At 48.9% G+C, this 16,271-nt stretch overlaps 1 protein-coding gene across 3 annotated transcripts in view; it reads left to right on the plus strand.

Annotated features, from left to right (window-relative positions):
* The window catches only part of kiaa1549lb (KIAA1549-like b), a 159,116-nt gene that overhangs the window by 89,276 nt on the left and 53,569 nt on the right, over positions 1-16,271 (plus strand). For all 3 annotated transcript variants that reach the window (XM_071399932.1, XM_071399933.1, XM_071399934.1), the window contains exon 8: positions 12,626-12,685. In XM_071399932.1, the coding sequence (XP_071256033.1) occupies positions 12,626-12,685 (60 nt within the window). The remainder of the gene's footprint in view (positions 1-12,625; positions 12,686-16,271) is intronic.

The raw sequence follows: 16,271 nt of genomic DNA on the forward strand, positions 1-16,271 counted from the left end.
ACAGCGAACTCCCTGCCTCCTCATCCTCCTCTGTAAGCTCTGGATGCTAATGTACAGCTAACCCCCTGCCTACTCCTCCTCTGTAAACTCTGGATGCTAAGGTACAGTTAACCCCCTGCCTCCTCATCCTCCTCTGTAAGCTATGGATGCTAAGGTACAGCTAACCCCCTGCCTCCCCCTCCTCTGTAAGCTCTGGATGCTAAGGTACAGCTAACCCCCTGCCTCCTCCTCCTCCTCTGTAAGCTCTGGATGCTAAGGTACAGCTAACCCCCTGCCTCCCCCTCCTCTGTAAGCTCTGGATGCTAAGGTACAGCTAACCCCCTGCCTCCTCCCCCTCTGTAAGCTCTGGATGCTAAGGTACAGCTAACTCCCTACCTCCTCATCCTCCTCTGTAAGCTCTGGATGCTAAGGTACAGCTAACCCCCTGCCTCCTCCTCCTCTGTAAGCTCTGGATGCTAAGGTACAGCTAACCCCCTGCCTCCTCCTCCTCCTCTGTAAGCTCTGGATGCTAAGGTACAGCTAACCCCCTGCCTCCTCCTCCTCTGTAAGCTCTGGATGCTAAGGTACAGCTAACCCCCTGCCTCCTCCTCCTCCTCTGTAAGCTCTGGATGCTAAGGTACAGCTAACCCCCTGCCTCCTCATCCTCCTCTGTAAGCTCTGGATGCTAAGGTACAGCTAACCCCCTGCCTCCTCCTCTGTAAGCTCTGGATGCTAAGGTACAGCTAACCCCCTGCCTCCTCCTCCTCCTCTGTAAGCTCTGGATGCTAAGGTACAGCTAACCCCCTGCCTCCTCCTCCTCCTCTGTAAGCTCTGGATGCTAAGGTACAGCTAACCCCCTTTCTCCTCCTCCTCCTCTGTAAGCTCTGGATGCTAAGGTACAGCTAACCCCCTGCCTCCTCCTCCTCCTCTGTAAGCTCTGGATGCTAAGGTACAGCTAACCCCCTGCCTCCTCATCCTCCTCTGTAAGCTCTGGATGCTAAGGTACAGTTAACCCCCTGCCTCCTCATCCTCCTCTGTAAGCTCTGGATGCTAAGGTACAGCTAACCCCCTCCCTCCTCATCCTCTGTAAGCTCTGGATGCTAAGGTACAGCTAACCCCCTGCCTCCTCCTCCTCCTCTGTAAGCTCTGGATGCTAAGGTACAGCTAACCCCCTGCCTTCTCATCCTCCTCTGTAAGCTCTGGATGCTAAGGTACAGCTAACCCCCTGCCTCCTCATCCTCCTCTGTAAGCTCTGGATGCTAAGGTACAGCTAACCCCCTGCCTCCTCCTCCTCCTCTGTAAGCTCTGGATGCTAAGGTACAGCTAACCCCCTGCCTCCTCATCCTCCTCTGTAAGCTCTGGATGCTAAGGTACAGCTAGCCCCCTGCCTCCTCACCCTCCTCTGTAAGCTCTGGATGCTAAGGTACAGCTAACCCCCTGCCTCCCCCTCCTCCTCTGTAAGCTCTGGATGCTAAGGTACAGCTAACCCCCTGCCTCCTCCTCCTCCTCTGTAAGCTCTGGATGCTAAGGTACAGCTAACCCCCTGCCTCCTCCTCCTCTGTAAGCTCTGGATGCTAAGGTACAGCTAACCCCCTGCCTCCTCCTCCTCCTCTGTAAGCTCTGGATGCTAAGGTACAGCTAACCCCCTGCCTCCTCCTCCTCCTCTGTAAGCTCTGGATGCTAAGGTACAGCTAACCCCCTGCCTCCTCATCCTCCTCTGTAAGCTCTGGATGCTAAGGTACAGCTAACCCCCTGCCTCCTCATCCTCCTCTGTAAGCTCTGGATGCTAAGGTACAGCTAACCCCCTGCCTCCTCATCCTCCTCTGTAAGCTCTGGATGCTAAGGTACAGCTAACCCCCTGCCTCCTCATCCTCCTCTGTAAGCTCTGGATGCTAAGGTACAGCTAACCCCCTGCCTCCTCATCCTCCTCTGTAAGCTCTGGATGCTAAGGTACAGCTAACCCCCTGCCTCATCCTCCTCTGTAAGCTCTGGATGCTAAGGTACAGCTAACCCCCTGCCTCCTCATCCTCCTCTATAAGTTCTGGATGCTAAGGTACAGCTAACCCCCTGCCTCCTCCTCCTCCTCTGTAAGCTCTGGATGCTAAGGTACAGCTAACCGCCTGCCTCCTCCTCCTCCTCTGTAAGCTCTGGATGCTAAGGTACGGCTAACCCCCTGCCTCCTCCTCCTCCTCTGTAAGCTCTGGATGCTAAGGTACAGCTAACCCCCTGCCTCCCCCTCCTCCTCTGTAAGCTCTGGATGCTAAGGTACAGCTAACCCCCTGCCTCCCCCTCCTCCTCTGTAAGCTCTGGATGCTAAGGTACAGCTAACCCCCTGCCTCCTCATCCTCCTCTGTAAGCTCTGGATGCTAAGGTACAGCTAACCCCCTGCCTCCTCATCCTCCTCTGTAAGCTCTGGATGCTAAGGTACAGCTAACCCCCTGCCTCCTCCTCCTCTGTAAGCTCTGGATGCTAAGGTACAGCTAACCCCCTGCCTCCTCCTCCTCTGTAAGCTCTGGATGCTAAGGTACAGCTAACTCCCTGCCTCCTCATCCTCCTCTGTAAGCTCTGGATGCTAAGGTACAGCTAACTCCCTGCCTCCTCATCCTCCTCTGTAAGCTCTGGATGCTAAGGTACAGCTAACCCCCTGCCTCCTCCTCCTCTGTAAGCTCTGGATGCTAAGGTACAGCTAACCCCCTGCCTCCTCATCCTCCTCTGTAAGCTCTGGATGCTAAGGTACAGTTAACCCCCTGCCTCCTCATCCTCCTCTGTAAGCTCTGGATGCTAAGGTACAGCTAACCCCCTCCCTCCTCATCCTCTGTAAGCTCTGGATGCTAAGGTACAGCTAACCCCCTGCCTCCCCCTCCTCCTCTGTAAGCTCTGGATGCTAAGGTACAGCTAACCCCCTGCCTCCTCCTCCTCCTCTGTAAGCTCTGGATGCTAAGGTACAGCTAACCCCCTGCCTCCTCCTCCTCTGTAAGCTCTGGATGCTAAGGTACAGCTAACCCCCTGCCTCCTCCTCCTCCTCTGTAAGCTCTGGATGCTAAGGTACAGCTAACCCCCTGCCTCCTCCTCCTCCTCTGTAAGCTCTGGATGCTAAGGTACAGCTAACCCCCTGCCTCATCCTCCTCCTCCTCTGTAGGCTCTGGATGCTAAGGTACAGCTAACCCCCTGCCTCCTCATCCTCCTCTGTAAGCTCTGGATGCTAAGGTACAGCTAACCCCCTGCCTCCTCATCCTCCTCTGTAAGCTCTGGATGCTAAGGTACAGCTAACCCCCTGCCTCCTCATCCTCCTCTGTAAGCTCTGGATGCTAAGGTACAGCTAACCCCCTGCCTCCTCATCCTCCTCTGTAAGCTCTGGATGCTAAGGTACAGCTAACCCCCTGCCTCATCCTCCTCTATAAGCTCTGGATGCTAAGGTACAGCTAACCCCCTACCTCCTCATCCTCCTCTATAAGTTCTGGATGCTAAGGTACAGCTAACCCCCTGCCTCCTCCTCCTCCTCTGTAAGCTCTGGATGCTAAGGTACAGCTAACCGCCTGCCTCCTCCTCCTCCTCTGTAAGCTCTGGATGCTAAGGTACGGCTAACCCCCTGCCTCCTCCTCCTCCTCTGTAAGCTCTGGATGCTAAGGTACAGCTAACCCCCTGCCTCCCCCTCCTCCTCTGTAAGCTCTGGATGCTAAGGTACAGCTAACCCCCTGCCTCCCCCTCCTCCTCTGTAAGCTCTGGATGCTAAGGTACAGCTAACCACCTGCCTCCTCATCCTCCTCTGTAAGCTCTGGATGCTAAGGTACAGCTAACCCCCTGCCTCCTCATCCTCCTCTGTAAGCTCTGGATGCTAAGGTACAGCTAACCCCCTGCCTCCTCCTCCTCTGTAAGCTCTGGATGCTAAGGTACAGCTAACCCCCTGCCTCCTCCTCCTCTGTAAGCTCTGGATGCTAAGGTACAGCTAACTCCCTGCCTCCTCATCCTCCTCTGTAAGCTCTGGATGCTAAGGTACAGCTAACTCCCTGCCTCCTCATCCTCCTCTGTAAGCTCTGGATGCTAATGTACAGCTAACCCCCTGCCTACTCCTCCTCTGTAAACTCTGGATGCTAAGGTACAGCTAACCCCCTGCCTCCTCATCCTCCTCTGTAAGCTCTGGATGCTAAGGTACAGCTAACCCCCTGCCTCCCCCTCCTCTGTAAGCTCTGGATGCTAAGGTACAGCTAACCCCCTGCCTCCTCCTCCTCCTCTGTAAGCTCTGGATGCTAAGGTACAGCTAACCCCCTGCCTCCCCCTCCTCTGTAAGCTCTGGATGCTAAGGTACAGCTAACCCCCTGCCTCCTCCCCCTCTGTAAGCTCTGGATGCTAAGGTACAGCTAACTCCCTACCTCCTCATCCTCCTCTGCAAGCTCTGGATGCTAAGGTACAGTTAACCCCCTGCCTCCTCATCCTCCTCTGTAAGCTCTGGATGTTAAGGTACAGCTAACCCCCTGCCTCCTCATCCTCCTCTGTAAGCTCTGGATGCTAAGGTACAGCTAACCCCCTGCCTCCTCCTCCTCTGTAAGCTCTGGATGCTAAGGTACAGCTAACCCCCTGCCTCATCCTCCTCCTCCTCTGTAAGCTCTGGATGCTAAGGTACAGCTAACTCCCTACCTCCTCATCCTCCTCTGTAAGCTCTGGATGCTAAGGTACAGCTAACCCCCTGCCTCCTCCTCCTCCTCTGTAAGCTCTGGATGCTAAGGTACAGCTAACTCCCTACCTCCTCCTCCTCTGTAAGCTCTGGATGCTAAGGTACAGCTAACTCCCTACCTCCTCATCCTCCTCTGTAAGCTCTGGATGCTAAGGTACAGCTAACCCCCTGCCTCCTCCTCCTCCTCTGTAAGCTCTGGATGCTAAGGTACAGCTAACCCCCTGCCTCCTCCTCCTCCTCTGTAAGGACAGGCCACATCTAACTAGGCTGCTCCAGTGTTCCCTCCCTATAGCAGCTGTGTATGTTAAAGGGCGAATGAGCAGTCACAGGGAAACGGTGTGAGTAAACAACGGTCCCAGTACACTCTTCTAGTCTGCCTGCTCCCTCCATTTGAACTGGGAGAAGGAACAAACTAATACACTCCGATCAGCACAGAGAGAAATGCCATTCTGAGACGCTGGTCCAAGACGTCCCTGCATCACAGACAGTTTTCCAAACATCTGGGAAGAGCGGCACATACTTCTCCTCCGAGACTCACACCTGGGTCACCCCTCACCCTTGATCCATGACTACCCAGGATGCACTTGGGGTGACCCATGTGACCCTGTTTACGAGAGGGTTGCGCCACGGGGCTGTGCTCTGACATACAGTAATGATGTTAGCAGATGTACTGTATCATTAAGGGGTGGGCAGATGGCTGCTTGGTTTACATTGGACAGCATGGGCCAGATACGAAGCATGAATGTTAATGAGTGTTGCGTTGGCCATCCACTTTGTGCTGTGAATAAATCAAGTGATGAGCATAATATCCTATGGGCAGAGAGAGATAGAGGGGGGAGAGGGGGGCAGAGAGAGATAGAGGGGGGGAGAGGGGGGCAAAGAGAGATAGAGGGGGGGGGAGTGTAGAATAGTGAGTAAAATAGCACAAGAGGAAGACAGAGGGGAGGGAAAAGCAATGAGTGGAAGATAGGAAGCAGATTCAGCAGAGGGAAAGAGAGATAGGAGAGATAGTTTGCCCTGTTGGTTTAGATTCAGCAGAGGGAAAGAGAGAGAGGAGAGATAGTTTGCCCTGTTGGTTTAGATTCAGCAGAGGGAAAGAGAGAGATGAGAGATAGTTTGCCCTGTTGGTTTAGATTCAGCAGAGGGAAAGAGAGAGATGAGAGATAGTTTGCCCTGTTGGTTTAGATTCAGCAGAGGGAGAGAGAGGAGAGATAGTTTGCCCTGTTGGTTTAGATTCAGCAGAGGGAAAGAGAGAGATGAGAGATAGTTTGCCCTGTTGGTTTAGATTCAGCAGAGGGAAAGAGAGAGATGAGAGATAGTTTGCCCTGTTGGTTTAGATTCAGCAGAGGGAAAGAGAGAGAGGAGAGATAGTTTGCCCTGTTGGTTTAGATTCAGCAGAGGGGAAGAGAGAGATGAGAGATAGTTTGCCCTGTTGGTTTAGATTCAGCAGAGGGAAAGAGAGATAGGAGAGATAGTTTGCCCTGTTGGTTTAGATTCACTAGAGGGGAAGAGAGAGATGAGAGATAGTTTGCCCTGTTGGTTTAGATTCAGCAGAGGGAAAGAGAGAGATGAGAGATAGTTTGCCCTGTTGGTTTAGATTCAGCAGAGGGAAAGAGAGAGATGAGAGATAGTTTGCCCTGTTGGTTTAGATTCAGTAGAGGGGAAGAGAGAGATGAGAGATAGTTTGCCCTGTTGGTTTAGATTCAGCAGAGGGAAAGAGAGATGAGAGAGAGTTTGCCCTGTTGGTTTAGATTCAGCAGAGGGAAAGAGAGATGAGAGATAGTTTGCCCTGTTGGTTTAGATTCAGCAGAGGGGAAGAGAGAGATGAGAGATAGTTTGCCCTGTTGGTTTAGATTCAGCAGAGGGAAAGAGAGAGATGAGAGATAGTTTGCCCTGTTGGTTTAGATTCAGCAGAGGGAAAGAGAGAGATGAGAGACATTTTGCCCTGTTGGTTTAGATTCAGCAGAGGGAAAGAGAGAGATGAGAGACATTTTGCCCTGTTGGTTTAGATTCAGCAGAGGGAAAGAGAGAGAGGAGAGATAGTTTGCCCTGTTGGTTTAGATTCAGCAGAGGGAAAGAGAGAGAGGAGAGATAGTTTGCCCTGTTGGTTTAGATTCAGCAGAGGGAGAGAGAGGAGAGATAGTTTGCCCTGTTGGTTTAGATTCAGCAGGGGGAAAGAGAGAGATGAGAGATAGTTTACCCTGTTGGTTTAGATTCAGCAGAGGGGAAGAGAGAGATGAGAGATAGTTTGCCCTGTTGGTTTAGATTCAGCAGAGGGAAAGAGAGAGATGAGAGATAGTTTGCCCTGTTGGTTTAGATTCAGCAGAGGGAAAGAGAGATAGGAGAGATAGTTTGCCCTGTTGGTTTAGATTCAGCAGAGGGAAAGAGAGAGATGAGAGATAGTTTGCCCTGTTGGTTTAGATTCAGCAGAGGGGAAGAGAGAGATGAGAGATAGTTTGCCCTGTTGGTTTAGATTCAGCAGAGGGAAAGAGAGAGATGAGAGACATTTTGCCCTGATGGTTTAGATTCAGCAGAGGGAAAGAGAGAGAGGAGAGATAGTTTGCCCTGTTGGTTTAGATTCAGCAGAGGGAAAGAGAGAGAGGAGAGATAGTTTGCCATGTTGGTTTAGATTCAGCAGAGGGAAAGAGAGAGATGAGAGATAGTTTGCCCTGTTGGTTTAGATTCAGCAGAGGGAAAGAGAGAGATGAGAGACATTTTGCCCTGTTGGTTTAGATTCAGCAGAGGGAAAGAGAGAGATGAGAGACATTTTGCCCTGTTGGTTTAGATTCAGCAGAGGGAAAGAGAGAGAGGAGAGATAGTTTGCCCTGTTGGTTTAGATTCAGCAGAGGGAAAGAGAGAGAGGAGAGATAGTTTGCCCTGTTGGTTTAGATTCAGCAGAGGGAAAGAGAGAGATGAGAGATAGTTTGCCCTGTTGGTTTAGATTCAGCAGAGGGAGAGAGAGGAGAGATAGTTTGCCCTGTTGGTTTAGATTCAGCAGAGGGAAAGAGAGAGATGAGAGATAGTTTGCCCTGTTGGTTTAGATTCAGCAGGGGGAAAGAGAGAGATGAGAGATAGTTTACCCTGTTGGTTTAGATTCAGCAGAGGGGAAGAGAGAGATGAGAGATAGTTTGCCCTGTTGGTTTAGATTCAGCAGAGGGAAAGAGAGAGATGAGAGATAGTTTGCCCTGTTGGTTTAGATTCAGCAGAGGGGAAGAGAGAGATGAGAGATAGTTTGCCCTGTTGGTTTAGATTCAGCAGAGGGGAAGAGAGAGAGGAGAGATAGTTTGCCCTGTTGGTTTAGATTCAGCAGAGGGAAAGAGAGATAGGAGAGATAGTTTGCCCTGTTGGTTTAGATTCAGCAGAGGGAAAGAGAGAGATGAGAGATAGTTTGCCCTGTTGGTTTAGATTCAGCAGAGGGGAAGAGAGAGATGAGAGATAGTTTGCCCTGTTGGTTTAGATTCAGCAGAGGGAAAGAGAGAGATGAGAGATATTTTGCCCTGATGGTTTAGATTCAGCAGAGGGAAAGAGAGAGAGGAGAGATAGTTTGCCCTGTTGGTTTAGATTCAGCAGAGGGAAAGAGAGAGATGAGAGATAGTTTGCCCTGTTGGTTTAGATTCAGCAGAGGGAGAGAGAGGAGAGATAGTTTGCCCTGTTGGTTTAGATTCAGCAGAGGGAAAGAGAGAGATGAGAGATAGTTTGCCCTGTTGGTTTAGATTCAGCAGAGGGAAAGAGAGAGATGAGAGATAGTTTGCCCTGTTGGTTTAGATTCAGCAGAGGGGAAGAGAGAGATGAGAGATAGTTTGCCCTGTTGGTTTAGATTCAGCAGAGGGAAAGAGAGAGATGAGAGATATTTTGCCCTGATGGTTTAGATTCAGCAGAGGGAAAGAGAGAGAGGAGAGATAGTTTGCCCTGTTGGTTTAGATTCAGCAGAGGGAAAGAGAGAGAGGAGAGATAGTTTGCCCTGTTGGTTTAGATTCAGCAGAGGGAAAGAGAGAGAGGAGAGATAGTTTGCCCTGTTGGTTTAGATTCAGCAGAGGGAAAGAGAGAGATGAGAGATAGTTTGCCCTGTTGGTTTAGATTCAGCAGAGGGAGAGAGAGGAGAGATAGTTTGCCCTGTTGGTTTAGATTCAGCAGAGGGAAAGAGAGAGATGAGAGATAGTTTACCCTGTTGGTTTAGATTCAGCAGAGGGAAAGAGAGATGAGAGAGAGTTTGCCCTGTTGGTTTAGATTCAGCAGAGGGGAAGAGCGAGATGAGAGATAGTTTGCCCTGTTGGTTTAGATTCAGCAGAGGGAAAGAGAGAGATGAGAGATCGTTTGCCCTGTTGGTTTAGATTCAGCAGAGGGGAAGAGAGAGAGGAGAGATAGTTTGCCCTGTTGGTTTAGATTCAGCAGAGGGAAAGAGAGAGAGGAGAGATAGTTTGCCCTGTTGGTTTAGATTCAGCAGAGGGAAAGAGAGAGAGGAGAGATAGTTTGCCCTGTTGGTTTAGATTCAGCAGAGGGAAAGAGAGAGATGAGAGATAGTTTGCCCTGTTGGTTTAGATTCAGCAGAGGGAAAGAGAGAGATGAGAGACATTTTGCCCTGTTGGTTTAGATTCAGCAGAGGGAAAGAGAGAGAGGAGAGATAGTTTGCCCTGTTGGTTTAGATTCAGCAGAGGGAAAGAGAGAGAGGAGAGATAGTTTGCCCTGTTGGTTTAGATTCAGCAGAGGGAAAGAGAGATGAGAGAGAGTTTGCCCTGTTGGTTTAGATTCAGCAGAGGGGAAGAGCGAGATGAGAGATAGTTTGCCCTGTTGGTTTAGATTCAGCAGAGGGAAAGAGAGAGATGAGAGATCGTTTGCCCTGTTGGTTTAGATTCAGCAGAGGGGAAGAGAGAGAGGAGAGATAGTTTGCCCTGTTGGTTTAGATTCAGCAGAGGGAAAGAGAGAGAGGAGAGATAGTTTGCCCTGTTGGTTTAGATTCAGCAGAGGGAAAGAGAGAGAGGAGAGATAGTTTGCCCTGTTGGTTTAGATTCAGCAGAGGGAAAGAGAGAGATGAGAGATAGTTTGCCCTGTTGGTTTAGATTCAGCAGAGGGAAAGAGAGAGATGAGAGACATTTTGCCCTGTTGGTTTAGATTCAGCAGAGGGAAAGAGAGAGAGGAGAGATAGTTTGCCCTGTTGGTTTAGATTCAGCAGAGGGAAAGAGAGAGAGGAGAGATAGTTTGCCCTGTTGGTTTAGATTCAGCAGAGGGAAAGAGAGAGAGGAGAGGTAGTTTGCCCTGTTGGTTTAGATTCAGCAGAGGGAAAGAGAGAGAGGAGAGATAGTTTGCCCTGTTGGTTTAGATTCAGCAGAGGGAAAGAGAGAGAGGAGAGATAGTTTGCCCTGTTGGTTTAGATTCAGCAGAGGGAAAGAGAGAGATGAGAGATAGTTTGGCCTGTTGGTTTAGATTCAGCAGAGGGAAAGAGAGAGATGAGAGACATTTTGCCCTGTTGGTTTAGATTCAGCAGAGGGAAAGAGAGAGAGGAGAGATAGTTTGCCCTGTTGGTTTAGATTCAGCAGAGGGAAAGAGAGAGAGGAGAGATAGTTTGCCCTGTTGGTTTAGATTCAGCAGAGGGAAAGAGAGAGAGGAGAGATAGTTTGCCCTGTTGGTTTAGATTCAGCAGAGGGAAAGAGAGAGATGACAGATAGTTTGCCCTGTTGGTTTAGATTCAGCAGAGGGAAAGAGAGAGATCAGAGATAGTTTGCCCTGTTGGTTTAGATTCAGCAGAGGGGAAGAGAGAGATGAGAGATAGTTTGCCCTGTTGGTTTAGATTCAGCAGAGGGAAAGAGAGAGATCAGAGATAGTTTGCCCTGTTGGTTTAGATTCAGCAGAGGGGAAGAGAGAGATGAGAGATAGTTTGCCCTGTTGGTTTTGTACCTCTGCCATTCGTAATATTACAGTATTACAGTTTTAAAGGGAGGTGAGGGAGGTCTCTGCCATATGTTGACAGCGGCTGGCTCCACTCTTCAAAGGCAATTACCACAGTAAATAGTTAACAGTGGGGGGTTTATCAGTGTGCACAGTAGAACACCTCAGGCCCTGTTCAGACAGAGACGGCCCTAAATCTCTCTCCACTTCCAACACTACTGTTTACAGCCTGGAGAACTCCAGGGAAAGTCAGGGGATTTTTCAGACTGTTCATACATAGATAGATAGATAGATAGATAGATATATAGATAGATAGATAGATAGATATCAAAGGTGGTGATGAGTTCTTAAGCTTGTCTTGTGTTTTCTTCCTTTCAGTGGCATGTGTGTGTGTGTGTGTGTGTGTGTGTGTGTGTGTGTGTGTGTGTGTGTGTGTGTGTGTGTGTGTGTGTGTGTGTGTGTGTGTGTGTGTGTGTGTGTGTGTGTGTGTGTGTGTGTGTGTGTGTGTGTGTGTGTGTGTGTGTTTCTCCATGTAAGAAGCCTAACTCTGTGCCAAGGTTTTAGTAAGGCTGTGACAGATGATAATGTATCTAAAACCAGAATGTGGATGACAGAAAACCAAACAACTCATCAAGTAAAGAATCATCACAACACACATTAGTTTGTGTTTGACTTCTACACTACTGTTTAGAGGACATGGTGTTTTCCTATATTCAACAAGGGAATCACACGCAACCTGCTCCTTGTAAATCCATCCAACAAATACCTTTCAGAATGCTGTGTTTTTCCTCCCTAGGCCTAGCCCCTCTACCTTCAGCAGTGGAGCTCTGAGGTTTATGTGAAACATCACAGATTAAGCAGCATGATTGTGCACGGCTGAGACTACAGTGTTGGACAGTGTTAAAGAGATTGTGCTGATAGCCCTGCAGTCGTAACGGGTAGCACGCCAGAGCATCCATTGTTCCCCTACTCACTCACACAGCAGCAGCAGGTGATGTGACAGGCTTGTAAATCTTTAGAAATGAATAAAAGAACCCCCAGACAGATGTGTAGAGGATGTTTAGAGACGTGCTGAGAATGGAGAGGAGGAGGGAGGGACTAGTGCCAGCCTCGCAGCCGGACGGCCATCTTAGGGCTGTTATCACTGCCAGCTTGTTTGTGACACTTGAACCAGATGTCACTCTCTCTCTCTGTAAAACTCTACCCCTGTCTCTCTCTCTCTCTCTCTGTACAACTCTACCCCTGTCTCTCTCTCTCTCTGTACAACTCTACCCCTGTCTCTCTCTCTCTCTCTCTCTGTCTCTCTCTCTGTACAACTCTACCCCTGTCTCTCTCTCTCTCTGTACAACTCTACCCCTGTCTCTCTCTCTCTCTCTCTCTGTACAACTCTACCCCTGTCTCTCTCTCTCTCTGTACAACTCTATCCCTGTCTCTCTCTCTCTCTCTCTCTGTCTCTCTCTCTGTACAACTCTACCCCTGTCTCTCTCTCTCTCTGTACAACTCTATCCCGGTCTCTCTCTCTCTCTCTCTCTCTCTCTCTCTCTCTCTCTCTCTCTCTCTCTCTCTCTCTCTCTCTCTCTCTCTCTCTCTCTCTCTCTCTCTCTCTCTCTCTCTCTCTCTCTCTCTCTCTCTCTCTCTCTCTCTCTCTGTCTCTCTCTCTCTGTCTCTCTCTCTGTACAACTCTACCCGTCTATCTTTCTGTACCGTGTCTGATTTCAGGCCAGTGAAACAGCATGCCCCCAAACCACTGTGCCAGCCCCAGTACTTAATCAGGCAGGAAATATGTAACCGAGCTAAAGCCTGGCAAACTCAACAGACAACCAGAAGAGAGGCAGAGCCCATGCAGATATAAGCTCTCACAGTGAGACACTTAGCCAGAGCTCTCAGTATAAGAAACTCTATGACACACAGGCATAATGCAGGTTTAAGTTGTGCCACTGCAAATGTTTTCACAAGGAGAAACCGCGCCACTCAAAGCACCAATGTAGTTCTGACCTGAGTCAAATTCATAAAGAACTTCACAGAAATGATTTTGACTCACATAAAGAAGAAATGTCAGACCGGTCATGCTGTTCCTCTGTTCTTTTCCAGCGTTGGAATACCACAACCTCAATACCTCCATCGCTACCAGAGACTTCTGGGTAATCACAGGTAATTGTCTTATTGTTTCTCTCCTTGTTGGCTTATTGAAGAGAAGCCCTCTAGTTGTGCTGCTGATACGTGTTCAGTGTTCTGTTCTTCATTTAACCCTTACAGTCGTGGAGATGGGCCTGTATGGGTTGGGACAAATTGAAAAGCAAACGCATGACCATGGTACAGTCTTAGAAAAAAGGCTTTCAAAAGGGTTCTTCAGCTGTCCCCATAGGACAACCCTTTTTGGTTCCACGGAGAACCCTTTTTTTGTTCCACGGAGAACCCTTTTTGGTTCCACGGATAACCCTTTTTGGTTCCATGGAGAACCCTTTTTTGTTCCACGGAGAACCCTTTTGGTTCCATGTAGAACCCTCTGTGGAAAGGGTCCTACATGGAACCCAACAGGGTTCTACATGGCACCAAAAGGGGTTCTTCAAAGGGTTCTCCTATGGGGACAGCTGAAGAACCCTTTAGGTTCTAGATAGCACCTTTTTTTCTAAGAGTGTAGCAATTGAAAGAGCAATTGAATTGTATGTGCATTTTATATTTACTGTACTTTTCACAGCATTTGTCAGTAACACCATCTGGAAATACTCTGGAGACATTCAGTAACATAATGAGAATATTCATTGACATGTTGGAGTAGGTGCAAGATAAGACAAACAAGGGTTTACAAGGGTTGGAGTGAGAGGTCTGACTGGTGTCTCTAAGAGGTCACACACACCTCCAAACTGTGGGTTTGAGTGAGAGGTCTGACTGGTGTCTCCATGAGGTCACACACCTCTCCAAACTGTGGGTTTGAGTGAGAGGTCTGACTGGTGTCTCTAAGAGGCCACACACCTCTCCAAACTGTGGGTTTGAGTGAGAGGTCTGACTGGTGTCTCTAAGAGGCCACACACCTCTCCAAACTGTGGGTTTGAGTGAGAGGTCTGACTGGTGTCTCCATGAGGTCACACACCTCTCCAAACTGTGGGTTTGAGTGAGAGGTCTGACTGGTGTCTCTAAGAGGCCACACACCTCTCCAAACGGTGGGTTAGAGTGAGAGGTCTGACTGGTGTCTCCAAGAGGCCTCACACCTCTCCAAACTGTGGGTTTGAGTGAGAGGTCTGACTGGTGTCTCCATGAGGTCACACACACCTCTCCAAACTGTGGGGTTGAGTGAGAGGTCTGACTGGTGTCTCCAAGAGGCCTCACACCTCTCCAAACTGTGGGTTAGAGTGAGAGGTCTGACTGGTGTCTCCAAGAGGCCTCACACCTCTCCAAACTGTGGGTTAGAATGAGAGGTCTGACTGGTGTCTCCAAGAGGCCTCACACCTCTCCAAACTGTGGGTTTGAGTGAAAGGTCTGACTGGTGTCTCCATGAGGTCACACACACCTCTCCAAACTGTGGGTTTGAGTGAGAGGTCTGACTGGTGTCTCCATGAGGTCACACACCTCTCCAAACTGTGGGTTTGAGTGAGAGGTCTGACTGGTGTCTCCATGAGGTCACACACCTCTCCAAACTGTGGGTTTGAGTGAGAGGTCTGACTGGTGTCTCCATGAGGTCACACACCTCTCCAAACTGTGGGTTTGAGTGAGAGGTCTGACTGGTGTCTCCATGAGGCCACACACCTCTCCAAACTGTGGGTTGGAGTGAGAGGTCTGACTGGTGTCTCCATGAGGTCACACACCTCTCCAAACTGTGGGTTTGAGTGAGAGGTCTGACTGGTGTCTCCAAGAGGCCACACACCTCTCCAAACTGTGGGTTTGAGTGAGAGGTCTGACTGGTGTCTCCATGAGGCCACACACTTCTCCAAACCGTGCACAGTTCCTAAGTAAATTCAATGCACAGTTATGACTCAAGGAAAAAGCCTTTAACTATAAGGTGCTTTATTGAGCTCTCCTCTTTGCCATTGAGGGTAACACAGGGTATGATGCATGTCATCCTTGGAACTGTGGATCAAACATAGTGATCACAAACATTGATACTGTAAACGATGAGTTTTCTAATATGGAAATGTGAAGGGCACATTTGGACTCATGGGTGTGTGATTTGCTTGTATGACATCAAAGCGGTATATATTCTAATCGTGAACGTGTCATCTTTCAGAACACATCGACTCCTCTCCATTTACAGCGTTTCGCTTCACTCAGACAACAACACATGTGCAGAAGTATCCCAATAGTGGGAGGGATGGGGGCAACTTGTTGTTTATATCACCACTTATCAATGACAAGATCTGGCATTTTCAACCCGTGTACGTCGTGACAGGGGCTGTGAGTGGAAAGGGATAATACATGTTTAGGACTTCTATGATATTTCTGTAAAGTGTATTGAGCCTTTTTTTAAATGTACTTAATTACATTGTGATTTGATTATTTGATCCTATCCCTTCTATTGGTTACCTTATTTATTATTTAAGCTGCTCTAGCAGTGCACCCTTGAGATTGAATTCCTCTGAAATATTCCATGCTTTCTTATCTGATGCCTAGACTCTGAACAGACTACCAACGGCATGCACTATGGCGTATCACAGCTGTTGTTGATTGATCGTCGTTGCGGAGACATGGAGAAATACATCAATATTGTATATTTAAAATGATCTTGACTGATTGACATCATTGAACAACGATGTTATGAATGCTTTTGTATAATTGCTGCCGCCCTCGTTAACTGTGTAATTCAATGAGTAGAAGATGAGTACAATCTTACAGAGGTCACCATGACTACCCCTTCTGTCACTGGAGTACAGAGGTCTTAAACCATGTGATTATGTTGTTTTACTGAACATCCCCTGTCCATTGTAATATACATCTACAAATGGGTCAGGAAAATAGTCTCACTGGACCATGAACCCCATTCAGTCACTAGTGTACCATGACTGGACCATGACCCCCATTCTGTCACTAGTGTACCATGACTGGACCATGACCCCCATTCTGTCACTAGTGTACCATGACTGGACCATGAACCCCATTCTGTCACTAGTGTACCATGACTGGACCATGACCCCCATTCTGTCACTAGTGTACCATGACTGGACCATGACCCCCATTCTGTCACTAGTGTACCATGACTGGACCATGAAACCCATTCTGTCACTAGTGTACCATGACTGGACCATGAACCCCATTCTGTCACTAGTGTACCATGACTGGACCATGACCCCCATTCTGTCACTAGTGTACCATGACTGGACCATGACCCCCATTCTGTCACTAGTGTACCATGACTGCACCATGACCCCCATTCTGTCACTAGTGTATCATGACTGGACCATGAACCCCATTCTGTCACTAGTGTATCATGACTGGACCATGAACCCCATTCTGTCACTAGTGTACCATGACTGGACCATGAACCCCATTCTGTCACTAGTGTACCATGACTGGACCATGAACCCCATTCTGTCACTAGTGTACCATGACTAGACCATGAAACCCATTCTGTCACTAGTGTACCATGACTGGACCATGAACCCCATTCTGTCACTAGTGTACCATGACTGGACCATGAACCCCATTCTGTCACTAGTGTACCATGACTGGACCATGACCCCCATTCTGTCACTAGTGTATCATGACTGGACCATGACCCCCTTTCTGTCACTAGTGTACCATGACT

The sequence above is a fragment of the Salvelinus alpinus genome, chromosome 5, assembly GCF_045679555.1.
Source record: "Salvelinus alpinus chromosome 5, SLU_Salpinus.1, whole genome shotgun sequence".
In the NCBI taxonomy this organism is placed as follows: Eukaryota; Metazoa; Chordata; class Actinopteri; order Salmoniformes; family Salmonidae; genus Salvelinus; species Salvelinus alpinus.